The 26086-nt window shown below is 50.2% G+C and overlaps 1 protein-coding gene across 2 annotated transcripts in view; it reads right to left on the reverse strand.

Annotated features, from left to right (window-relative positions):
• LOC138810355 (glutamate receptor ionotropic, kainate 4) overlaps window positions 1-26086 on the reverse strand; it is a 301458-nt gene that overhangs the window by 201502 nt on the left and 73870 nt on the right. For both annotated transcript variants that reach the window (XM_069997405.1, XM_069997403.1), the window contains exons 2-3: window positions 13324-13428; window positions 6534-6665 (exon numbers count right to left, since the gene is read on the reverse strand). In XM_069997405.1, coding sequence (XP_069853506.1) covers window positions 6534-6615 — 82 coding nt within the window. In that variant the 5' untranslated portion in view covers window positions 6616-6665; window positions 13324-13428. The remainder of the gene's footprint in view (window positions 1-6533; window positions 6666-13323; window positions 13429-26086) is intronic.

Here is a 26086-nt window from a genome sequence, read left to right on the forward strand (position 1 = left end):
TCATCAGCCCTGGGGAGCTTGGTGCCCAAGGGTCCGTTCCACTGGCCTGGTTAACACTTAATAAAATCATGGACCCAAAATCTCTCTCCACGACCTCCACATTCCACCCTTCCTTCCCCACAAATGTGGCTTGTAAATAACTCACCCTGTATGTCAGAACTGCCAACAGCTTCACAGAGCTGGGGAGAGGCCTTTGAAACTCTGACCAAAGACCACCACTGCTGGCTCTCCCGATACCTACCCCGCTGATCTCTACCCTGACGATGCTAGTCCAGCCCCCGCGCTTCCCCTGGCACCTGCTACAACATTCTCCAAGGAGTGTGATGAGAGCCAGAGGGAAACCAAGACAATATCACAGACAAACATGGGCAGCGCCTGCCAAAATCAGAGAGAAATCCACTCCACTGTCAAAGGCTGGAAGTCACAGGACTGGGGCCCCATTCCCTCACCTCCGATGCCCCTGACACTTCCCCTGACCAATCAGGGAGAAGATAAAAGAGGCCTGGGTGCCGGAGGCTCACATGCATAATCCTAACTACTCAAGAGGCCCAGATCTAAGGATTGCGGGAAAGAAAGTCTGAGAGACTCCTATGTCCACTAAACTACCAAAAAAGCCAGAAGTTGACCTATGGCTCAATGTGGTTGCACACTAGCCTTGAGCACAAGAGCTCAAGGACAGTGCCCAGGCCTGGAGTCCAAGCCTGAGGAGAGAGACGGGGATGGATGGATGGGAAGGGATCAAAACAGAGAAGCAACGGTCTGTCTCACTAATGGTCAGTCCCATCGCTTAGCGGTGGTTTGGCTTCTTTTGTGGGCCGCCAGCATCCTGTCCATGCAGGACTCTGCCATCCTGGCTGCCTGTGTCCACTCAGGTCATGCTACTGTCCCCCTTGACATGACCACTCACCTCTGAAGAGCCTGGGCAAGCTGCACACCCCAAAAATCTCAGGCTGTCTCCCCTAAGATGTGTGCCCTGCTGCCCGCCTTGCAGGTGGCTGGGAAAATATAATTATCACCTAAGAACCCGGTACACACTGCACAGCGGGGCAGGCATTTGGAGGTCAGCGGTCCGGGCATTGCCAGGGCTCATTGCTTAGGACCCCAATATCCTACATACGTGAAATGAAGCACTCATGCCTGTGTGACCCCTAACTTCTCAGCAGAAAGAACTAGAATCTAAGGCTCTGGGTCACAGATGAGTTCTGGAAAGGTGGACGGACAAGATACACACACTGACAGCATCCTGGACAGTACTCCCAAATCAAAGCTTCGTGCCGACACAGTGCACCGGCCCATGTGTGGTGCACTGGCCCACGTGTGGTCTGCAGGCCTCCCTCATCCACCCACCGATGTGCCGGCCACAGAGGGGGCTGACGGGAGACAGACAGGGCTGCGTGCACACAAAGACAACGTAGAGACACGCACGCAGACTTTTTGAGGGAGCAAAATTGCTTTTATCTCTGAATTACATTTTTTTTCTGTTGGTCCTGGGGCTTGAACTCTGGGCCTGGGCGCTGTTCCTCAGCTCTTCAGCTCAAGGCTAGCACTCTACCACTAGAGCCACAGCGCCACTTCAGGTTTTTTATGTGGTACTGAGGAATCGAACCCAGGGCCTCATGCATGTGAGGCAAGCACTCTACCACTGAGCCACCTTCCCAGCCCATGAATTACATATTTTATAAAGTTGCTTTGTTTGGGCAGTTCCTGAGAGAAGCTTGAAAACTGAAAGGTCAACCCATGATCAAAAAAGTCTACTACTATTGGCTAAATGCTGGGCAAGAGCCTGAGGACACAGGCCTGGGAAAGACTCACATGAACGCTCACCAACGGAGACCTTTCTGTCCCAGAAACCTCTCTATTCCCTCTGTTGGTGACAGATGAAAAGGAAAGCTATCAATTTCTATTTGTCACTAATGTGAACGTCCAATTGATTGTCTATATGGGTGACTCAATTTAGAACCACGATAAAAAGTTACATGCTGATCAGAATTTCATAAATCAAATCACATGGTGGCATTAGCAGGCAAGCTCGCCACTCCCAAACCTTCCACAAAGTGAAGAATCCAGCATCAGAAACCATCGGTTTTTATCTTCTTTCTTGGCTCCTTCAATTCCCCCGTCAGTTTCCTGGTTATAACATCTGAATGCTCTAGGCTGAATATTCTCTGCCAAGGCCTAGAGCTCACTCATAGAAGAATCCAACTAAGTAAAAATAAAATAAAATAAAATTGTAGTTGTAACAGGGCTTGGGGTCCTAATGAGGCAGAATGTCAAATAAGAGCTCTCGGCGGCTCTGCCAGCCCGGGAAACCTTAAACAAGAGAAGAGACGCGAATGCTACCTGCCAATGTGGCTCATGTCACCACTTTGAGTGGGACTTCCCCTGCCACCGGGTCCCCGAGCCTCGGTTTCCTCATCTGCCGGCTGGCTCCACGCTGAACTCTTGGGTACAATTTGTAGGAAGTAAACGTGTCCAAGCCAAGTGATAAACTGTATTAACAATGATAATTCTATCTTTCAATTTCCTTTCCCAGAAAGAACATGACATTCACAATGCTGTTTCTGTGGTAAGGGGAGACGCTCATGTCTCCCCCGTACAGTAGGGCAGAGACAGTCTGGAAGCAGAGCTGCTGGAATTTCAGTCCCTGTGTGACATCACGCAACTAGCATAAACTCTCAGCGCCTCTGTTTCTTTGTCTATATAATATGGAAGGATTCATTCCCACACACAGATAGGCTGAGACACAGGAAACACTTTGCCCAGCACCTGGCACAAAATGAGAAGTTTCTAAGTGGGAATTACTTTGATCATTAGTATTTAGCACCTTGTCCTCAGTGATTGGACACTGCACTCAATAAATATTTAAGTGAATTAATGAATCCATGTATTTGTTATTTCAATCAAAACTTTGACCAGCACTTGGTCAAGATCTTCTTTGTTTTTGTTTTTTTTGAAGGAGGAGGGGTGGTTGTGGGGCTTGAGCTCTTCTGCTCAAGGCTAGCACTCTAAAACTTTGAGCCACAGCTCCATTTCCAGTTTTTGAGTGGTAATTGGAGATAAGAGTCTCACCGGGACTTTTCTGCCCCCACTGGCTTCGAATCAGGATCATCTCAGCCTCCTGAGTAGCTATGATTACAGGAGTGAGCCAATGGCGCTGGGCATGGTCCAATCTTTAGCCAAGTCCTGTTCTCTCTTTGAAGTAAGACAGGTTGGTAGACATTTTCTCCTTCTCTTTGTGTTTTCTCATCACCTTGCCCACCGAGCCGATCAGTGTGAGATCAGAGGAGAGCAAGTGGAATGAGACGTCTTGAGTGTCTCCCATTCCCAGGGGAATGGATGGACGGAAGAAGGAAGCGCCATTAAGCCAATGTGACAGAGGAAGAAGAGGAGAAGGAGGAGCTTTTGGAGTTGCTTTCCAGGTGGATAAGCTGTGAGGGCAGGAAGAAGACTTCCAGCATCATGGAGGTAGCAGCAGAGAGCTGGTGTGGCTACAGTGGGGAGGGGTGGGGGAGGAGATCCAGGAGGCAGGCTGGAGCATCCAGCATTGATTCAGTTAACAAATACTCATTGAGCACTGAATGCATTAGGGACAAGGACATCATTGGCTAATGTCTGAACATTTTCTAGAAGAGATGAGAGGAGGAAACTGTACAAGGGAATAACCTTCACTTACTCCTGAAGATGACTCTGCTTCCGGGTGGCTACGGGAACCCAGCCTGCTAGCTCCACTGAAACCTGACTCAAGCACACCAGCCCCTCGGGCCAGGGACTAAGAGCCAGGCCACCATGTGGGCTTGGCACACCACTGCCCCTGTGAACCCGTGTCCTCATCTGCACAGGGATGAGGCTGGAGAACGGATGCTCAGCGATCTTATGGCAAGATACAATGACTACGGTCTCTTCCGGCAATGGAGGGCAGCCACGGCGGGGCCAGGGTCTTGTCGGAGCCGTTATTAACTGGTGGTGCCTCAGCCATCACTCAGCCAACCCAAAGGGACAGAAGCAAAATCAAAAAGCATTTTCAGGAGATGGATGACTGCAGGGGGGTGGGGGGGGCTGACATATGTGTGAGGGTGTGGGGAATTTATGCGCACAGTCTCACGGCCATAAATAACATCCCTTTCTGTTACCCAAAACCTCATTGGAGAGGGGGAGGGGGAGGATAAACAGCCCGACACTGTGACAGACAATTTGGGTGTCTCTCCAGCCCCACCTCTCACTTGAATGAAAAACAGCCATCACAAGGCAGGGTAATGGGTTTGGCTGCCTCTTTACAAACATCCGTATTGTCACCAGGGACAAGTGGGGCTGAGGACGGAGCAGCCTGGACAATTTATCTCTGCAGTTCCCACAAGCTTTGTAAAGGCAAAGAGAGCTCTGACAGCTATCCATTACGGGGGCACTGAGGCAAGCCCCAGGAAAGCTCACCCCTGGAAAGGTGAGAGGAGCTACACCCCCTTTCCCATGTGCCTCTTAAACACCAGAACCCCTGCACTGACCCAGCCTGTCCAGCCAGTCTATGCATAGGACTGCCTGCTGAGCAGCATGGCTACCCGAGTTTTCCTGACCTACTTCTCCTCCCCCTTCCCGCCCTGCTCCACTTCCCCTCCAGAGTTCATGTAATTAGCACCTCTCCACCCCCACGCATCTCAGGGACTTTTAAAAGCTCCTAGCTCCCGGCACAACCAAGGAGACTGGCAAACAGGGCCTGGCATGTCTCTTTTTGGTTTAACTCTTGCTTGAGAACTAGACGCGAGAGTGTGGCCATGAGGCACTGCGATTCTGGCTCTGTCCCTTTCCGCTCCCCATTAGTGACAAATGGAAATTGATGTGTTCCCGCTCTATCCGCTCACTTACAGTGGAGCCACGCTCACAGCGGATGTTGGATAACTGTGGGCATCTTATAAATGAAGCATCTTAAGGATGTGAACTGCTTTTTCATTGCCACTAAACAGAATTAAATTAGGTTTTGAAGTTTCTGTAGAAATGGATGAAGAAAAGGGAGGGAGGATTTTGTTTTTAATTTTAATTCCTTCTCCCCCCCCCTTTTAAGCATGCCGAGCGAGAGGTGGGGGTGGGGTAAAGGGAGAATTGAGTCTCTTGTCCACGTTTCTGATTTCCATCGGCAGCACTACATCTGCATGCAGAAATGTGCCCACAAGGTGTGGTGGAGCAGTTTGGAGACCTGCAGGTCTGGCTGCTGCTGGGGACATGTGGCAGGCTAGCATCTCAGCCGCTGGCCTGCCTCTGTCCTTACCAGGACCCCCTGACCACCATCCCTGTGTAAACTTCACTCTGGATATCTAGGACAAGTCCTGGTTACAACTAGACGATGTTCTAGAGCTTTAAGTCATTCCCCTGAATCCAGAACTGCTATCTTTGTTTTTATTTTGTTGGTGGTGGTGGGGAGGAGTGATTTTGGAGATAAAGCCTTGCATACGTTTCTGCCCTAGCTAGCTTTGGAATCATGATCCTTTGGTACCCAGCCAGCTGCCTTTATTCGATGTCAGGCTCTGTTCAGTGTACCCATCCCACTCCCACTCCATACTGGTCTGGAAGGGGGAGCCAGTGACTATCTTTCTGGATTCAACTCCATGTCAAGCAGGTACCCAGGTCTGCCTCTCAGAGTCTGCTGTTGAATCCACCTTCTTGCGACCAAAAGGCTGGGTTTCTCAGTGCCACTCCCAGCACCCATTTCTCCACACTGGCCTCTGACGATCATGCACGCCCACAGAGACAGCCGACTGCTCACCTACGCTGTCCACGAGTCCCACCAATGACCATACTGTGCCAGCTGGACGGGGCCCTGTCCTCATCCTGCTTCTGGGGCTGTGTCTCCGGTACGCAGGTTCAGGAGCACCCTGATCCACAAGTGACTGGCCTCCCTCAGTGCCGGCAGGGGACCTGGCACCTGATTTCCTAAACTGGGGGAGGGGGGTGGATGGTGCAGGTGGCAGCCCTGCCTGCCCACAGCTAGACTGGCAGGTGCACAGCCACAAGGGAAACGGCAGAGGAGAAGCCAACATCATCTCGCTCTCGGAGCCAGTCCATGCCCAGCAGACAGCAAGTCAACGGCTTGGCAAACCAGCGTCACCCAGCAGACTCCTGGAATCAGCCAACTGGTGCCAGAGGCACAGTGCACTGTCTATTGATCCTTCTTTGTCTGATCAAAGAAAGGAAGAGGCCTTTCCTCTCGCCTCGAGCCCTACACTTAGAATCCCCATGGCTGGCATCTCCCTCCTTCACTGGCACTGGGTCAGTCAGGGACCGGGCCAGGAAGCTATATCAGCATCTTTACTCTGGACCAGGGAGCTCGGCAGGTTGACCAGGTCGGAGCTGCAAGCCTGTTACTGCCCATCCACCATCGCCACGTCCACGTCCATGTCCACGTCCCGCTCTGCGCCACCCCAGCCACACTCAGCATGGCACAGGGTGGTGGGAGCTTCCCACGCGGCCCTGACAGCACAAAGACATCCCTGTGTAAAGCTGGGGGGTGACAGTGGAGGTGTCAGCCAGGGCCAGGCCGCACTTACCAATCCTCAGGGAGTGCGGGCTGCAGGAGACCATCAGGAACCACGCAGGAAGCAGCACCAAAGGCGCCGAGACGTGGGGCATCTTCTATAAATCCTCATGGAGCCCTCTGCTGGTCTGGGCATGACATAACTCTGTGGAAGGAGAGAACAACTGAGTCTGGCGCTGCTGGTAGCCACTCCCCCCAGCGGCCTGAGCCAGGGACCGCTGACAGCCCCTCCATGTGGCCCTACCATGGGAGGGCTGCAGGCAAGGACTAAGATAACATGGGAGGGACCGGCATAGATGAGGGGCTACCATGAAGGTCAGTTCTGCCCTGGCTGGAAGAGGAGAGACTATTCCCAGTAAATTACAGCAGTAGGGAAGGATAAATCCCACTAGAACAGTAAATAAGCAAATGAGAAGTAGGAAAGTATTAATACTAGAAAACAACAAAACACCAAGAATTAGATCTTAGATTTAAATTATAGCCCTAATTCTCCATGAAGACACAGACTGGTTGACTGCATGGCAAAAATGGGTCCAACTATTTTATGTCTGCAAGAAACTCACCTTACTGGCAAAGATCCTTTCACAGTTTGTGAAAGGATTGGAAATGATATTTGAAACAAATGGAATCCAGAAGCAAGCTGGACTAACTATATTTGTATCCTACAAAGCTGACTTCAAGTCAAATGTAATCTGAAGAGACCAAGATGGTCACTATATAATGGAAAAAATGCAGTCTATATACAAGATACAATGATTGTAAACATGTATGCATCAACACTTGGTGCCTCAAAACAAACACTACTGGACATAAAGGGAATGTTAGGCCTAATACAGTAATAACAGTTGACTTTAGTACCTTTCTTTCATTGATATATTATCCAGACTCCCTTCTGTCCCACCCCCAAAAGAGTGCCAGTGCAAAAACCCCAGTTAACCTACACTATAGAATGGACTTACCATACATGTACAGAATATTCTGTCCAATAACTACATAATACATATTCTATATCAGCAGCTCATGAAGTTTTCCACAAAATAGATCATATACAAAGCAAGTCTTGGTAGATGACAAAAATAATATCTTACATCTTTTCAAACTAGAAATCAACAGCAAGAGAAATTATGGAACTTGTACAAAAAGCATACTGATTGATCAATATTCTATTGAATAACCAGTGGGTTCTTGAAAGTATCAGCAAAAAAAATTGTAAAATTCCTACAATCAAATGAAAATAAAAACATGACATAACAGAATCAATAGGATACTACAACAGAAAAGCTAACAGTGAAGTTCATAACTATGAATACCAACATTAAAAAACCAGGAGAGATCTCAAACAAACAACCCAACAATGTATCACAAGATCTTAGAAAAATAAAACAAGCCACATCACAAACCATTAGAAGGAAAGAAATAATAAATATCAGAGTTGACATTAATGAAATCTAAAAGATGACAGAATGATCAATAAAACAAAGAGTTGGTTCTTGATTAATTAAACAAAGTCATGGTTCTTGAAAAAGATTAACAAGACAAAGCTTTACTCAAACTAATCAAAAGGAAGAGAGAAGACCCAAGTTAATAGAGTTAGAGATGAAAGGGGGATATTACAACAAAAACCACTGAAATCCAGAGAATCATTAGGGAATATTGTAAAGTAACACTCCAATAAGTTGGAAAATCTTAAAGACATGAACAAATTTCTAGATTCATAGGACCTACAAAAATTGAACCGAGAGGATATAAAAAACCTAAACAGATCAATAATAAGTAATGAGTTTGATGCAGTAATAAAAAGTCTCTCAATAAAGGAAAGCCTAGGACCAGACAGATTTACTGCTGAATTTTATCGGATCCTTAAAGAAGTAGCACCAATCTTCCCAAACTATTCCATTAAATAGAATGAGAAGAAATGCCTCCAAACTCATTCTCTGAAGTCCATCCTACCCTGATAACAAATGTAAGACATAACACATAGACATAACAATCTCCAACAAAGTATTTGCACAGTGAATTCAATCAAACTTCAAAAATAAGATCAGAGGCCATGAGCAATTTGGTTCCATTGACAGGGATCAAAGGGTGGTTTTCAACTTATACAAATCAATAAATGTAATACAGCACATTAGCAGAATCAGAGACAAAAACTACATGATTGTCTTAATAGGTGAAGAAAAAGCATTTGATAAAATTCAACATCCTTTAATGATAAAAGCCCTGAAGAAATTAGGTGTCAAAGGGTCATACTCCACCATAATAAAAGCCACACCTGAAAATCCCATCATGAATACCAAACTGGATAAAAACTGAAAGTCTTTTCTCTAAAAAAAATCAAGAACAAGGTAAGATTGTCTACTCATGTCTACTCATCATTCTTAATCAATACAGTACTTGAAACTTTAAGAGAAATGTCAAGAAAAAATTAAGGGGATGCAAATGGGAAAGAAGTTAAATTATCTCTATTTGCATATGATATGATCCTATAATTAAAAGACCCTAAACATTCACCGAAAGACTTTTAGCTATGATGAACAAATTCATCATACAGATCAACACCTTTAAAAGATCAGTGCTAGTCAGGCACCAGTAATTCACGTCTGTAATCCTAACTACTCAGGAAGCTAAGATCTGAGGATCATGGTTGGAAGAAAGCCTGGCAGGAAAGTCTATGAGACTCTTATCTCCAATTAACCACCAAAACCCAGAAGTAGAGCTGTGGCCCAAGTGGTGGAGCACTGGCCTTGAGCACAAAAGCTCAGGGAAAGCCCTGAGTTCAAGCCCCAGGGGAGGAGAGAGAGAGAGAGAGAGAGAGAGAGAGAGAGAGAGAGAGAGAGAGAGAGAGAGAGAGAGAGAGAGAGAGAGAGAGAGAGAGAGAGAGAGAGAGAGAGAGACAACCACATACTATCAATGCTTTCTACTACACCAATAACAACCCTACTAAGGGAAAAAAAGTCAAGAAAAACAATCTGATTCACAATAGACCCCAAGAATAAACCTGGCCAAGGAAGTAAAAAGGTAGAAGTTTTTAATAAGATGACATAGCCATCAGAAGATAGAAAGAGCTCCTACATTCATGGAACGGCAAGATTAGTATTGTTAAAACTGCCAGACTACTGAAAATTACCTACAGACTCAATGCAAAGCCCATCAAAATGTCAAAACAACAATTTTCATGGTGCTGGAAAAAAATAATCCTAGAATTCTTATGGAAGCACAAAAGACCCCATATAGTCAAAATAATCCTCAGCAAATAAAGCAATGCTGGAGGTGGACCCAATGCCCTGCATGAAATTATACTAGAGTTACAGAAACAGAAACAGCGTGGTCTAGCATAACAACTCTGAAACTTCTGCAGTGAAACATGGGGGGAAAGACTGCAAAATAAAGGAATAATCAATGACTCCTGAACAGGGCTCCAGCAGCTCAGGAAATAGTAGCAAGGACTGACCAATGAAATAGTATCAAACTAAAAAGCTTCTGTAGAGGAGATGGGGACAAACAAGTCGTTTAAGGATTCAGGTGGACCTGTTGCAACAATGAGAAGTACAAAATGTCATGTCAAAACCAGCTTTACAATGTCGGTGTGGGGGGGGGAGGGGGGTATAATTGGGTGGGGGGAGGGGGGTAAAATTGGGTGGGGGGAGGGGGGAGGCGGGGAAGGGAAGTGAAGGGTAAACAAAGGAGGAGGCTGCAATGCTTGGTAAGAAATGTATGCATTATCCTGCCCATGTAAATGTAGCCCCTCTGTACAGTTTGTTCTCAAATAAAATAAAATACAATTAAAAAAAAAAAAAAAAAAAAAAAAAAAAAAGCTTCTGTAGCAAAGGAAATAGTTTTATCATAATGCCACCGCCTATCAAATCGGATAAAATCTTTATCAGTTACTCATCCTTTAAAAAAAGGCTAAGATATGTAATTTATGGAGAATTCAAATTTTTCAATACCAAAAGAACAAACAATCCAATCAACAAATGGACAAATGAAAAGACTTTTCAAAGGAAGTATAAATGTCAATCGATACATGAACAAAATAATCAGTATCTTTAGTGATCAAGATAATGTAAACCAAACCTACATTTGATGGTAGTACACAGCTATAATTCCAGGAACTCAGAAGGCTGGGACAGGAAGATCACTGATAAAGACCAGAGTAGGATAATGTTACTGGGACCCTATCTCAACAATAAGCCAGTCATGGTGACACACATCTTTGGTCCTAGTTACTCAGGCTGCAGAGGTAGGAGGATCATGACATGAGACCAGCTATGGCAAAAGCACAAGATTCTCCCTGAAAATCTAAGTAAAGTAAAAGCACACAGACTGAGGAGCAACTCAACTGGGAGAGCATTTGCCCAGCACATGTGAGGCCCCAGAGTGAAACCCTAATCCTGAGACAGATTCCAACTCATCCCCTTCAGAATGGCCACCATCAAGAAAACAAAAGAAACCCCACAAATGCTGGAGAAAAATTTAGGGGGGAAAGGAACTCTATGCACTGTCGGTGAGACTGTAAATGTGTGCAGCCACTGTGAAATCAGTATGGAAGTTCTTCAAAAGCTAAAACTGCAACTACCATGTGGCCCAGCTATACCACCTATGGGCATATACCCAAGGAAGCTGAATGCATTAGCCACGCCCACACACCCACGTGCACCGTACCACCACGCCAAATGGAGCGGTGCCTGGCAGTGGATGACTGGGTAAGGAAAATATGGTCTATATACCCTGTGGAGTATTATTCAGCCATAAAGAAGAATGAGACCTATCACGGGGAAATGGATGGAAATCGTTGTTAACAGATCATCATATATACTGATCACGTTAAGCAAAATAAGTCAGACTTAGAAAGACAAATATCCACTGTTTTCTCTCCTACGTGCAATCCAGGAGGGGGAAAAGACCTAAGAGCAGAAAGGGGGAACTACTGGGAATAGCCGGGGGAGGAGAGGGCGGGTAAGAGAGAGTAACGCGGATGAAGGTGATGAAAGCGCTTTATGCCCCTTTCAGAACGACAGCACGAAACCCACTATCATACAATTAATATACACTTTTCAAAATGAGGTTATGTCAGTGCGTAGGGAGGGGCCTGGCCCCGAGGCTCCTGGGGCACTGAAGATCCGTCTTCACGTGGGCACTGGTTAAATGGGTGTGTTCAGTGTGGGAGAAGAACTCTTGCAGGGACAACTTCACACTTGTGTTCTCCGGGTGTGCAATGCATCAGAAGTTGCTGTCATTACGGTATCCCCGTCCCAATTCCATGTTCCAGCCACAGCCAGCACCTTGTAGCTCCTGTTCTCACCCTGCGACTTGTGAGAATAGACCCCCTTAGAATTAAGGGCAGTACTTTCCCTCAGTGGCTGGTGGTTGCAGGGTCTGTGCCTGAGATCTTGACCTGCCCTGACAGAGTTAAGGGAGCGGATGGCTTCCAGAAGCGGAAGCATGCCCCCTTGCCCAGGGCACAGAAGGTCTCTAGCAATCCTCACCAAGAGGGACACAGGGGAGGGATAACAGGAGGACTGTGGGTAAAGGAAACGCCACAGGAGGCCTGGAACTTCATTCTTTAACTCTTGGGTGCGGAAGGCAGAGATGGATCGATGTGAGCACAGATCCAAGGAGCTCCACTTTCTCATGCACTGCGGCTCACACTGACTGCTCAGAGACTGCTCACTAGGGTGTCAGCCCCGCCGAGGGGCAGCTGGGTCCCCATTCCTGTGGCCAGTACCATGTGTTCAAGTATCTCCAAGAACCTGGAGCATTCAGCCTGCATGAAGGAACGCCATTTATACACAGCTGACTTCCTTCCAGGCATAAGGAAGGGGATAGTGCTATAATCTTAAGAAGCATTCCTTTTTTCCTCTAAATTATTAAAATGTTTTTAGTTCATGAAAGCCAAACTGCTAGGTTTTAAGATTCATCTAAACATCAAACTGGGAGTAAGACCTCATGACGGTTTGGGGTTCTTTTTGGTTTGTTTTTGCAGAGAATCTGCAAGCTCCCTCTCTCAGGAGAGCGGTGGTCTCAGAGCCTGCCTGTGTGACCTTGACTCCCGTGTGACCTTGAGCACCGCACTTCACTGTGCCTCATCTGTCCCAGAGCTTGTTTGACAGATCCAATGCAATCAACCCTGGAAACCACTCTGCGAACCACTGAGGCTCCCGCACGCGCAGCACGGAGGGGGTCTCTTTGTTCTTGGAAGGTCTGGGGAGAGATTGTTTTGTGTCCTCACGCCCAGGCTGCACAGCTGAGAGCCAGGAGCAACCCCAGATCTCGGCCATCCCTGTTCTAAAGTGGAGTGGCAAGGTTCAGCCATGCTTCGGAGAGCCACATGAACAAGGAAAGTCACGCCTGCATCAACTAGTGCAGCTCTGCCATCACATGAAATTTACAGTGGCTAATCTGACACCTACTTAGCAGCCTGCATAATAATTATTGTGTAGCATGCTATTCGGGCATAAATGGAAGATATTTGACATAAATGACTATAGTTAGTAATACTTTTATAGAGTCTAACCAGATTTTTACAGTTCTTTCCTTTGTGACAATTCACTTATCCCTTCAACAATATTTATGCAGTCGGTAGCATATACCAGGCACTCGTGTAGGCCTTGGAGATGCAAATTCAGAAGTCTGAGTATTCAGAGACAAAGCTTTCCTGGGTCTCAATGACATGGTTCTGAACGCCGGGACGTGATCCCTGAAGAACTGGACTGAAGGCAGACTGACCCTGGGCTTTGTCAGGCACAGTGCCCCTCAGGGCCTGTTTCCTCATCCACATCAAACACAGGAAGAACAGTGCCTACCTCTGGAGTGAGCAGCACCAGGGAAGCAGGGAGTAATTTGGACTCTTCCCCCTGTGTCTCCAGCACCAGGCCCAGGCTGGTACATAGTAGGTGCTTACCAGGTATCTGTTGAGGTAATCAGAGAACTCGATCAGAGGGTGTGTGTGTGGAAATGCTAAGCGTTTAACTATGGTGATTTACATTCAGGGACCTTGCTCATGAGGAACTTATAATTCAGGAACAATCTCCCCATGCACATACATTAGATTCCCGCCACCCTTTAGACCTTCACTGACCAAGGCTTGAGAACATCATTTATCACAGCGTTCTGTGGCACTGGATTCACGCTGGTCTGTGCATAGTATCTAGGGCCCCACCCTCATGCCTCCACTTTGAGGACAAACCCCACGGGCCAGGGGCTGTACTAAACCCTCTTATTCACAGCTCCACCTCCAGCACCTTGGACAGCGCCTTGCACGGGCCTGCCACAAACACGGCTGGCTGTCAATGATGGGTGGTTATTTAACTTCATCCTCTTTTCTACCATTGAGGGAAGGGTGCATCCACCTGGCACACTTGCCCTGGGGTCTGTTATGAGTAGAAGCTCAATAACTGTTTGCTGATTCGTGCCCTGTGGTCACTGGGTAGAGACACACAGCCTGCAGACAGCTCACCGCATTCGTGCAGGCTCCCGCTCCCTGCCCCTCCCAGCCTGGCTGTGCTGAACCGGCCCCTCCTCTGTTGTATCTCTCATCCTCAAAGGGCCACCACCTCATTAATCGTGATCATTCTGGGGCGGGGTGGAGAAGTGGCTGACAGCCACCAGACAGTGTTTGGCGGTAGGGAGGACAGGAGGAATCAGAGGGGCAGCCAGATTAATTACAAGTTTTCTCTTGGCTCTGGGCAACAAGATCTTGATTACTCCCCCTGACGCTCCAGGCTGCTCAAGACAAATGGACATGAACTCTTCTCTGCTGTTCTCTGACTCCCCTGCCTGTGAGAAACTCTGAACAGAAGTGAGTTGCTTGCAAGGACCATGCAGGGGTGGTAGGGAGGCCAGGGCAGCAGGGACAGGGTGCCCCAGGCCCAGCTTCCTTAATGGAGGAGCAACCCCCATGGCTTAGCACCACTAGGCAGTGTTTTGTGGGTATCTCATCTCCCTGGTAACAGCTGATGCCAGGATACATAGCTCTCAGGCGCTGGCAGGCAATACTTTGAGCCTCAGCTCCTGATGTCATCAAATGAGGGAAACAGACCAGGTGTTCTCTGAGGGTCTAAGAATTGAGTTCTGCAATAACATGACAGTTACTGGACATCCACCATCTATGAGGTGTCATTTTAGAATCATCTCCTAGCAGAAGCCTATAAGGCAGGTGCACCTCTCCTCCCCCACCTGCAGGTGGGGGCAGACCTCCCCAGGTCACACAGCCCACTTCACTAGGGCCCTGCCCTCCCACAACCCACCCCACTCTACACCCCACCTCCGGCTATGTTTGAAAAGCTAGCACAAAGGTGAGGAAGCGTCAGAATGGTTTGGCAACATTGGAACATTGGAAAGCCAATTCAATGCAGTGGACTTCAAGCCTCCTGCTCATGCTGGCAAATCCAAGGTGAGCACCTGAGGAAGGAGGCTGGAGCCCTCTGGGAAGGCACTTCACCCCAGTGTCCTTGACTTCAGCATTTCCCACAAGGAGGAGATGCTCCCAGGGCTGGGATGGGTTACTCCGGGGCAGGATCGTCGGGGGAGAGGGGCATCGGCGCCTAGAGATGGGCTGGATTTGACTCATTCCAATACACAGAAGATTGACAGCTAGTCCCGCGCTGACTGACGGGAGGAGAGAGCCCAGGAGCTCTGCAGCACAGATGTCACAAAGCCGAGAGGTGGGGAATGGGGCACCGCCATTCCAAATTCTCAAGCAGCACAAACGTACCTCAGCCCCTTCTCCCCTCCAAACCATTAACCCCCTGGAGGATCTCAGACTGAACCCCTTAGTGTACCCTAAATAAATCTTCCACCAGAGGCCAGAGAAAGGTCCCTAGCTTCCCAGCTCAGGTGTTGCTATGTGTCCTTAAGTTCAGTGTTGAACTTCTCTGAGGTACCCGTCTACACTGTCAACTGGATGACAAGTCTTTCTCCTTGAGAAGGAAGGGGCCTAGGTCCTGGGCATAATGCAATCGGTAGATGCGAACCTCTTCCCTTCTTTCTTCTCTTCATTCCCTTCAGTGTTTCCTCCAGCCCCGGTCCAGGCAGCCCGGCCCATGTCCACATCTTCTCTCACCAAGACAGAAGCCCATGTCTACTTGCTGGTCTGAACTTACAGCCCTCGTTCCAAAATGCTGCACCAACTTAACCTCCTCCTAGAGGCTCCTGCACACTCGCTCAGCCTCAGCCTGGCACACGAGGAAAATGAGAAGATGACAGATGAGATCTGTGCGACCTTGTGCCTGTCACTTAACTTCCCAGGACTCCCACATCCTCTGCTGTAAAGGGGAGGAATTATGCTCATACCATCTAACTCACAGGGCTGCTAAAAGGATCGAATGAGGTACTGGATGTAGAATTGCTCTGCAAGTAAGTGGTGTGTGTGTGTGTGTCAGAGAGAGAGAGAGAGAGAGAGAGAGAGAGAGAGAGAGAGAGAGAGAGAGAGAGAGAGAGAGAGAGAGAGAGAGAGAGAGAACATGCACCAACATGGAAGCTGAACTCAGGACCTCATGCTCTCTCTTGGCTTTTTTTGTTCACGGCCAGTGCTCGACCACTTGAGCCATACCTTCCGTTACAGCTTTTAGATGGTTAACTGGAAATAAGAGACTTGCATATTTGTCTGCCTGGGCTGGCGATGAGCCTCAATCCTCAGATCTCAGCTTCCTGAGTAGCTAGAATGACGGGTGGGAGCCACCAGGGCCCGGCTGTAGAGTACTTGTGCAGCACCATGGAGTGTGCTGTTTTCTTTCATACCCTGGACTAGCCCAAGCAGGCAAATACATACAGTACTACTGTGATGGTGTTCCACTCATTCCATGAATATACCGAACCTGCTATGAGTCTATTGCCTGGCAAGCAGTTTTCAGCCCTTGGACACAGCTCCTGCCCCCATGGGGCTTACAGTCTGGGACATAAGGAGACCCAAGCGGGAAGCTGCCACTGTGGCTCACATCTATAATCCCAGCTATGCAGAGAGCCCAGTCAGGAGGATCGCAGTTCAGGGCAGCCCAGGAGAAATGCTCGTGAAACTCTCTCTCAAAAACAAAACAAAAAAGCAAAATAAAACAAGCCAAGTATGGAGATACATGGCTACAACCCCAGCTCCCTGGGAAGGGAAGGTAGGGAGATCTTGGTCCAAGGCTGGTCCAAGCAAAAGTGCAAAACCATATCTGAAAAATAAGATAAAGCTGGGAGTCAGTGGCTCATGCCTGTAATCCTAACTACTCAGGAGGCCGAGATCAGAGGATCTGAGGATCGCAGTTCAAAGCCAGCCTGGGGAGGAAACTCTGTGAGACTCTTATTTCCAATAAACCACTCAGAAAACTGGAAATGGTGCTGTGGCTCAAGTGGTAGAGCAGTCACCTTGAGCTGAAGAGCTGAGGGACAGTGCCCAGGTCCAGAGTTCCAACCCCACAACCGACCAAAAAAATAAATAAATAAGATAAAACAAAAAGGAGCGGAGACATGACTAGAGGCCTAGTACTTGAGAGTAGGGGAAGGAAGGAGGGAGAGCAAGAGAGATAGAGGGAGAAGGAGAGAGGGGGAGGGGGAGGGGAGGGAGAGAGAGAGAGAGAGAGAGAATGAGTAGAGGGGAGGAGATGCCATCATTCGGGATGATGAATGCAGAGAAGAGGACATTCCCAGGGGTGGCAGGGATGGTAACAGGAAGATCGCTGTTAGACTTGAGTCAGCACACGGCCCAGTCAGAGAAAGTGCGTGGCCCCACAGGTCTCTGACAGACACTGCATGGTGAGCTTCAGAAGTGGCCACGTGTCCAGTGGAACAGAAAAGCCCACTGTGGCAGGGCAGGCTCGCTCATCAGATGTGGCCTCCCGAAGGCAGGACAGACTCCCCCCCATCCCCCCCACCAGCACTCCCCCCACCCTGCATTCCCGGGGATAAGGTAAGCGCCCTGCACCTAAAGCCAATTTCCCTGTGAAACTTGCTCTGAACCAACACCTCTCACAGACAGGGTGCAAAGGCCATGGCTCCAGTCTGCCCATTGAACGGGAGGTCGGCTCAACCACAGCCGGGGCTGTGACGGCCAGATGCAGCCAGCCAGGGAGGCGAACAAGGGGAAGGGCAAGACTGTCTGTGAATGGCCCAACATGTCCCTGGCACTTATCGGAGGCCAGCAGGCTGGATCTGTAGGGAGAACAGCTCCTGACAGAGACCACGTGAGCAGACTCTTTGAAACGAAACAGCCCAGTACTAGAGCTATGTGCTCAGGTCCCAGAGACGCTGCACCCCCCAAACGTGTGTGTGTGTGTGTGTGTGTGTACACGTACGCGTGGGCATGCGCATGCACACACGCCACAGAGGAACAGAGCGGGCAGGAGCAGGGGGAGGGGAGGAGATAGCTCGTAGGACAGTTGGAATCACCGCTCTCCTGTGCCGGCCTCTGTGTGCCAGTCAGAAAGCAGCTGGCTGTCAGGACGGGAGAAGAGGAGATGCAGGGGTGAGAGGGATGCTGAGACAGGGCTCCAAGCGGGATACGGTCAGATTGTCAGCTGGATGGCTGTTCTGGACTTAACAATGAGGTGCTTAGGTCAAAGTCAAAGGCAGAGGATGGGACTCTAATTAATGTCAGCGATAAAAAAGGAAATCCGGAGCTGGGAGACGGTTGGGAACAGATAAGGAGCCCTGCTTCTGGGCCTGGATCTATAGCTCCCCAGATCCATCCTGTCCAGAGCCCCCCTCACATGCACCCCGGAGTATAGACACCATTATCGATCAGAAGATAAAGCTCTATTGGTTCTTTCCTCGGTCACTATCTCTAGACTCACTCATTTCTTGGGGAAGACGCAGGACCAGCCCCTCACCACTCCCAGAGACAGAAAACTCAGAGCACAGCAACACTAGAAACTGAATAAAGGCTACAACAGAGAGCGCCCCGTGCAGAACTCAGAGTGGCAGATTTATTCGATTGGAGTCAGCCCATCTTAGATGGTCCCTGCTCTCGTGGCCCGGCCCGCCTCTTCCCTTCTGTCCAGCTCAATTAGCACCAACAGCCACCACGCAGGGTGAGAGCTGGCACAGGCTCGCGGGGGGCTGGCAGCGGGCAGCAGCAGCTGGGCAGCCGTCCCCAGTGAGGAGTTAGAGTTCCGTGGTCAGGAGTGGGAGGGAGCCTCACAGTTATTCTAGAGTGTTCTCTACCGTTTGCATTTTAAACACCAGAGGTTGGATTAACTCTTTCCAATTAAAACATCTGGTCCATCATTTCAAAAAACAAGTATCCTGGATTGCTTACTTGACCAGACCCAATATCGGGGCACACTCCTTGTCCCCAAGCCTGTCCCCCCCCCCCAGTGCAGTGTGTGATGCACACCTGTGCTTAGACAAAGTTGGCTGATGCTTCTCTGCCCAGGTCTCCCAGCCTCTCTGAACATCCAAAGCTGCCTGTGAGAAGCTGAGCGGCTGCTCAGAGCTGACCCTGAGTCTCCAAGGCCCTCACGGTTCGCCCAGCCAGTCCCAGCCCACCACAGCTACCATCCACCTGTGCAGCCTGGCCATCCCAGCCTCCCCTACAGGTCGCTGCCAGAGCAGAAGGCTGGGCCCTCTCCTCTCAGCCACAGGGTAACTTGGGAAATCTTCCTTAGCTAAGCAAGGCTTGTCTTTGCACCCCACAACTCCAGCATATAACCTCACAGAGACCTTAGCAAAGGAGAGCAGAGTCTCCCAGCAGCCAGAATGGGGATAAAGATCCGGAGTGCTGCCCCTCCTCCCAGCAGGGGCGTCCACGTGACCAGGACGCATCCAGTAGCCCCACAGACACGCGGCCCCTAGGCTCACGCTAACTCCTGAAAACACTGCTTTCCTCAAGGGGACCTTGAGAAACAGGATGACCTGGTGTGAAGAGTGACAGAGGGACACCTCCCCACTCAGGACACACAGCCATGGGGCAGCTCCCACCGGCAGCGGCCTCCACCACCAAACAGGTAGCAGGGCTGAAGGTCACCCCAGGCCCCTGCAGCTGGGGTAAGAACCTTGGGAGATGTGGCCCACAGTCCCAGGCCTGCCCTTGATGCGCTGGGAGCCTACAGGATGGGCACCATGCCCGCCGGGCAGGTTGTCTATTATGTCTGACAGCTAGAGACAGAGCCTAAGATTCTCAGAGTGCTGAGATTCTGCCAAGGCCAAGGTTAAGGAGGCTGGATGCCATCCTTTGGGCAGTAAGGAGACCCTATGTTTCTGGCAAGAGGATGGTAATCTGAGCTATGCATTGAGGAAATCACATGGTCACGAGCCTGGCAAGGTTAAGGGACACCCAGCCACGTGTAAGGGGACACGTGGTTGGAGAAGCCAGCTCTGAAGGGATCTGACCTAATATCCCTCCAACCTGAGAGCATGGAGATCTCCCCAGAAACCGCAGCCGAGCGAGCGTCAGAAGCGCATGCTCTGAGGCTCTCCAGGTAAGACAGAATCCCAGCAGCTCCGGGATCAGCTTCAGGAAGACACAAGGCAATCTCAAGGTCTGGATCAGGCCCTGGATGTGAGCCCGGCTATGGACTCGCCTGCAAAACAACAGACAAACAAAACACAATCTGAACTTGGAATCAGAGGGCTGCGCTTAAACCTGGCTTTCCTGAGCGAACGCAATCTCTCCACACATCCGTCTGCGGGGATGCGGGAGACACGCCGCCTGCCCTATTTCACAGTGTTGCTCAGAGATCAAAGATGTTGGATGAGAGAGACGTTTTGGCCATGTGGAATCACAATGAAGGAGAGATGTTCCTAAATGGGATTTCTGCAGCCGGATAGTTCTTGGCATTCCTCTCTCCCTAGTTTAAATTCTGGGACCTAGGTCAGACTCCGAAGCTCTTAGATTCATTGTGAATACGTTACCTTGCAGATGTTTTCTGTAACACATCTAAGTGTTTTCCACCGTTGGAGCTCAGTAAACGTGTGATTAATTGGTCAAAGTAAACCAGTGAGGATGCTTTAAATCTATTTGTCTTGTCCTAATCAGTGCCTTATCTGAATAACAATGCTAGTAAAAGTAAATAGTGAAGATGGGATGCCACCTCCCCCAGTTCTTCCCATTCACTGAACTGCACTGAGGTTCGTCCCTAGTGCAGCTCCACACTCTCCCCCTCCAAACCTCACCTTCCCCAGCTTCCTAAAACTTCTCGCAAAGATCTGCTGCCACGTCCGTGTGCCTGCAAACAGCACTGGCCCAAAGCCTGGGTACAGGCCCTGTCCACAGCCAAACCGCAACCACCAAAGGGCAGAGGCTGTGTGGGGAGAGCGGTGCGTCGGAGCGCCCGGCTGTGAGCTCCAGGGACAGCCAGTTGATGAGGCCCCTGGCTGCTGCCTCTGAGAAGCAGCTGACCCACAAAGCCATCTTAATGTCTTCACCAGCCAATGGCATCTGGAGTTGGGGGCACCAAAGGGCTCAGTCACCCTTTCGGTGCTAACCCAGCCTTAATGGTGCAAGTGAGTGACAAACAAGACCCACCTGCTGTGCTCAGCAACAAAGCCCAGCAGGAGGGTAATTGCCCGGAACTTGAGCACAGGGGGACACAGTGCATGGAACACATTAGCCACGGGAAGAACAACTTCCCAACGTTTCTCTTTCCACACAACCCACGGGGAAGCCAGCAGGCAAAGGAAGGCAAGGCGGGTGGCAGATGGGAACTTTCCAGAAGCAAGGGAGGAAGGCCCTTGTGAATGACCACTGCCGCCCCATCCAGCCCAGCCCCTCCACACACTGGACCAGCCACATATGGCCTCGTCGTTCTCCATAAGCCCAGCCAGCATCTAAGCCATGTCTGGGCCTCATACCAGGGGAGACTGAGGGCTCAACGAGGCTGGGTGAGGCAGCGGGAGGTCACGTGCCCTCGTGTGTTCATTCATTTGCTCATCTACACACTCAGCAGGCATTTGCAGGAAGAAGCTAATATGACAGAAGCATTCTCTTCAGGGCCCCTGTGTGCAGAGGAGATGTGCACAGACATCAGTTACCCAACACAGGCCAGGAACTGTAGACACACAGCCAAGGTGAAACATGGTGCTAACAGCAGGCAGAAAGCTCCTGGCACTGCCTGACATGCTGGAAGCTTTGCAGAGAAATGAATCCTTACACTAGACTTGAAGGACACACACACACACACACACACACACACACACACACACACACACAGTACATACACACTACACATCATATGCACACATACGCACACAGAAAAGGCCATGCATGCCTATATGCACACTAGACATGTACTTACACATTCACACATACATGCATCCTCATGCGTGCACACATACGTCCTCAGCTCCTAGCCACCTAAGAGGAAAGCAGAAGGACTGGGGCTCTCTTATCTCCACTGTGCTCTTAAGCTCTGAAACCAAAAGGCAAAGGAGGAGCTGAGGTGCACAGCACTGGGGCATGTGTGCAGTCCTCATGGTGCACTGTGCTGTAGACTGCAGTCATGGAAGGAGCCCCTTCACCTTCTTCTGGAGGGCTCACTGAGGAATGACCAGACGTGCTCCTGGCCTGGCCAGAGGAACAACCTTCCTCCTCCAACTCCTTATCCTCCTCCTCGAGCTCTGGCTAGGAGAAGGCAAAACGGAGAATGGCGGATGTGCTGCCTTCTAGAACACCGTACTCAGTTTGCATGTGACTGTCTCCCAGAGCCCACATGCTGAAGGCTGGCTGGGAAGCCAGCGAAGGGCCCTGTAAGAGGTAGGGCCTAGTGGAAGGAAGTGATGTCACCCTCCTCTTTCTCACCCCCCTCCCTTTCCCCCTTCCTCCCTGCCTTCTTCCCAAGCATCGTGAGGTATACAGGACTCCTCCACCACATCCTCCACAACCACATACCATGATGCCATGCCGCACCACAGGCCTGAAAGCAAGGTTGGCCAATCACGGACTGAAACCTCAGAAGCCATGAGCCAAAGCAAACCTTCTCCTCCCTATAACCTGTTTATCTCGTGTACTTCATCAGAGTCACAGAGCACTGACTAACACAGCTGGCTCCAATCCAAGCTCCATCACTTTCTAGCTCACTCTCTGAATCCCAGTGGGACAGGGAACAGAGGAAGGGAACCGAAGGAGGAAGGGTCAACCTGTTGGGCCATGCCAAGACCCCCTGCACTGCGAGCACAGCAGAAGAGCAAGAAAGAGAGGGCCTCCTCCATCCAGGGTTCTGCAGAGGTGGCTGGGTCCGTGTGCGCCTCCTCGACTGTGCTCACCCCCCTAGGAGCCGGTCCCCACCCTTCCAGGGTCAAGGGCCACCTTGATAGAAATGACGTCATGAGCAGCTCAGACAAGGATTTCAAATCCCTGAGAAGTATCCAGGGCCATGCTTTGTAAAAATGATGTTTTAAGAGACACCACAGAAAATGACTTCTGATCTCTCGTGCTATCTTCTAAGACATTCTTGAGAAACATCAGGACAGGCTGGACTCCGGGGATGAATTCTAGATCTATTACCCACTGGCTGTGTGATCTCACACAACTTACTTCACACCTCGCTGCCTTGTTTCCCACGTCTGGAAAGGGAAGTGGCTGAGCGGGCCTCTGCACAGAACTGGGGGAGTCAAGTGAGCATTAGAAGAAGCCTGGGAGGGTACGTGGCACACAGGATGGGATACTGGGTTCAGAAGGGATCCTTCTGTAGGCAAAGGGGCTCCGGAGAAAGAGCAAACCTTCTCAGTGTGTCCCTCCCAGGGAAAATAAATAACAGGCTGAAGCAAATGAACAGATTAAACCAGCTTTTGCCCTTGATCACCCCAAGGGATAATTATTCTCGGTGTGAATCTTCTTTAAGCAACACGAGTGGCCGAGGAACGGGAAGGACTGTCTCCGGCTCTTTATGTACCAGGCTCTCTCTGAAGCACAGGAATCCACAGATATTTGCTATGCCGCTCAGCACAAGATGTTTGAATAAACATGAAGGCTCAATCAACAGCACACAGCCAGGAGGCAGCCTGTGAAAGGGATCTGCCAAGTGCCAGGAAAAAAAAACAACAAAACCCAACCTGTATCCCACCAGAGCAACCTGACATTGTGTTTCAATACACTCGTGCGCCTCACTCCCTTTGGCACTTGCCGGTGAAAATGACATGGCCAGACACCCCCCCCCCCTCCTCCCCTGGAGAGCAGCAGCAGCAGTGGCTCCCGCCCATCTGCCTCTCCCTCCAAGCATGGGGTCCTCCCCCGTCCCCTTCTGTCTCCTCTCTCCTCCCTTCACCCATATCCTCCATCTCTTCTGTTCCGCTGGCCACCACATACAGGCCTGTGTCCAAGAAGGCCTAGAAAGAGGGGTGTTCTGGGAGACACCCCTGAGGTGTCTGAGGACCCATGGAAGTCCCAGAAAACATCCTTGCTGCCTACTGGACAGCAGGGTCGCCAGCCCCAATCTTCCAACTCCAGGGTTTGAGTCTGGAGCGATGAGAACAACACACCCTGTACAGAAGGGTCTGGACTGATGACCCCGGCTCCCCGAAGCTGCTTTCCTTAGGCACTGGGAAGAAAGTCTCATGGATTTTCCTGCCTAGGCCAGCGTCGAACTGTGATCCTCAGATCTCAGCCTTCTGAGCCACAGGTAGAAGTGTGACACAACTGAGATGTGTTCATTCATTCATTCATTCATTCATTCATGGATTCATCCAACCACTCTCTGGGAGTAGCCAGAACTGCTAGACACTAGCCTAAAGATGAAAATGTCGCTGTGGGTCTGGAGCCCTCATGTGATCCTACAGATGCCCTGAGAGACAACAACATGGGGCCGGTGGTACCCAGAGGTGAGGCTTCGGGGGAAAGCATCAGAAGAGCAGCAGCTGACCCGCAGGGACAAAACAGTAAAGAAGACATGACTAAGAATACTGAAAACATCACTGCTCATGAAGGTCAAAAGCTAAGTACCCATCCGCCGCAGAAGAGATAAATGATATAGTCATGTGGTAGAATACTATGCAGCAGAGAAAATGAACAGGCTCTAATATGGATGAATCTCACAAACAGACACAAAGAATTCCAGACACAAAAGGAATATATGGAATAATTCCACATCTAGAGTTCCACAGTGTGTAGGCAGAACTTAGAGGTCAGCACGATGGATCCCTTGCTGGAGGGTCAGAGAGGAGCTACTGGAAGGTATTTCTTCATCAGATGCTGGGTATAATGGTGTACTCACTTCCTAAAAAAATTCAAAGCTGTGTACTTGGGATTTGTATATCTTTTAGGTATGTTTGGCATACTTCTGTGGAAGGTTTACATTAAAGCAACCTTTGAACACCTCTGTACAACTACTTAAAGATATGTTTTTTAAAAATCTGAGACGAATAGCCTGACAGAACAGGGGTCTCCCTGGGTCCTGAGCCCCTCTGCTCCCCTCTCCGTCCCTCCACACTCGCTCACTGACCCGTGTCCTCTCCAACCTCTCTGTTGTCACCAGGAAAGCATCAGTGGAAGCCATTCATACTAAACTGTTTATGACTGCCCGTAGCTCCCCAGGAGTACCCTTCCCTGTGGGGGCTCCCCAGTACCAGAAACAAAACCAATGAACCAACACAATGTGGCTCCTCCGCTGTGCAGGTGGGGATGACGGGGTTCGGACCTCCACGGTCCCATCAAGTCGCAGCAGAGCATGGCAGAGCCCGAACAGAAAGCATCCTATGCCGCCCATCCTCTCCGCCCCTGGACGGGGCACTGTGGCTGGCCCAGCTTGCTGGGGCTCACCAGCCCTGCTTCCCCGGGGGCTCTGCTTCGGGCTGGCACCTCAGAGCTCACCTGAGGCACAGGAAGGATGGAGACGGCGTCTGGACGAAGGGCTCATCAAGCCGGCCACCTGCTAGGCGCCGTGTGCTGGGCGGGAGACTGGCAGGGAGGCAGGGGACGCACCGGGTGGGGAGACACGGGCTCCCCGCTGCCTGCAAGGGCCTGAGGGATCCCCTGCCACGCACCTGACCGTCTGCAGACCGCGCCCCGGTCCCTTCCAGCCCCAAAGCCGCTGTCCACGCATGACTGGGCTTCCGGACAGAGCAGCAGGCCCCCTGTGCAGATTGGACCCTGAGCAGGTCCCTAAGGGAACACAGCCTCTCCTGCTGACACCCCAGGGAGGGAGGGAGGGAGAGGGGCAGGCGGGGATCCGCCTGAGTCTTTCCAGAAAGACAGGGCCGGAGCCCAGGGGAGGACGGGCTGCTTTAGGCTTCTGTGGCTACAGAGTGCAGAGCAGCACCAAGCGTGGTAAGAGAAGAGGCCTTGGATCCGGAAAGCTGGGTTTGAATCCCAGCTCCCCCTGCCACCGGACCTCAGGCCCAGCCCCGGCACGTGGCAGCATCTCCATACCTACTGACTGTCATGTCAGTCACCGGGTAACCCCAATGACTCTCAGCGACAAAGGAGCCCTGGGAAACGCAGGGCCCTGCGTCCCCTCCTGACATTTATTAGGTGGCTTACACCATGTCAGGCTCGACGCCAAGCGCTTTACATACATTACCGCTCTTAATCCGTGCACAAGCGCAAAGGCGGGCCTAGAGAGAGCCTGCATTAGCAATGAGGTTCAGGAGGATGAAGCCATAGTCTGTATCCCCTCTCCCCCTTTTTTCTGTTGTCAGTTGTGGGGCTTGAACTCA

Source organism: Dipodomys merriami, unplaced genomic scaffold (genome assembly GCF_024711535.1).
Source record: "Dipodomys merriami isolate MVZ:Mamm:240054 unplaced genomic scaffold, mDipMer1.0.p SCAF_103, whole genome shotgun sequence".
In the NCBI taxonomy this organism is placed as follows: Eukaryota; Metazoa; Chordata; class Mammalia; order Rodentia; family Heteromyidae; genus Dipodomys; species Dipodomys merriami.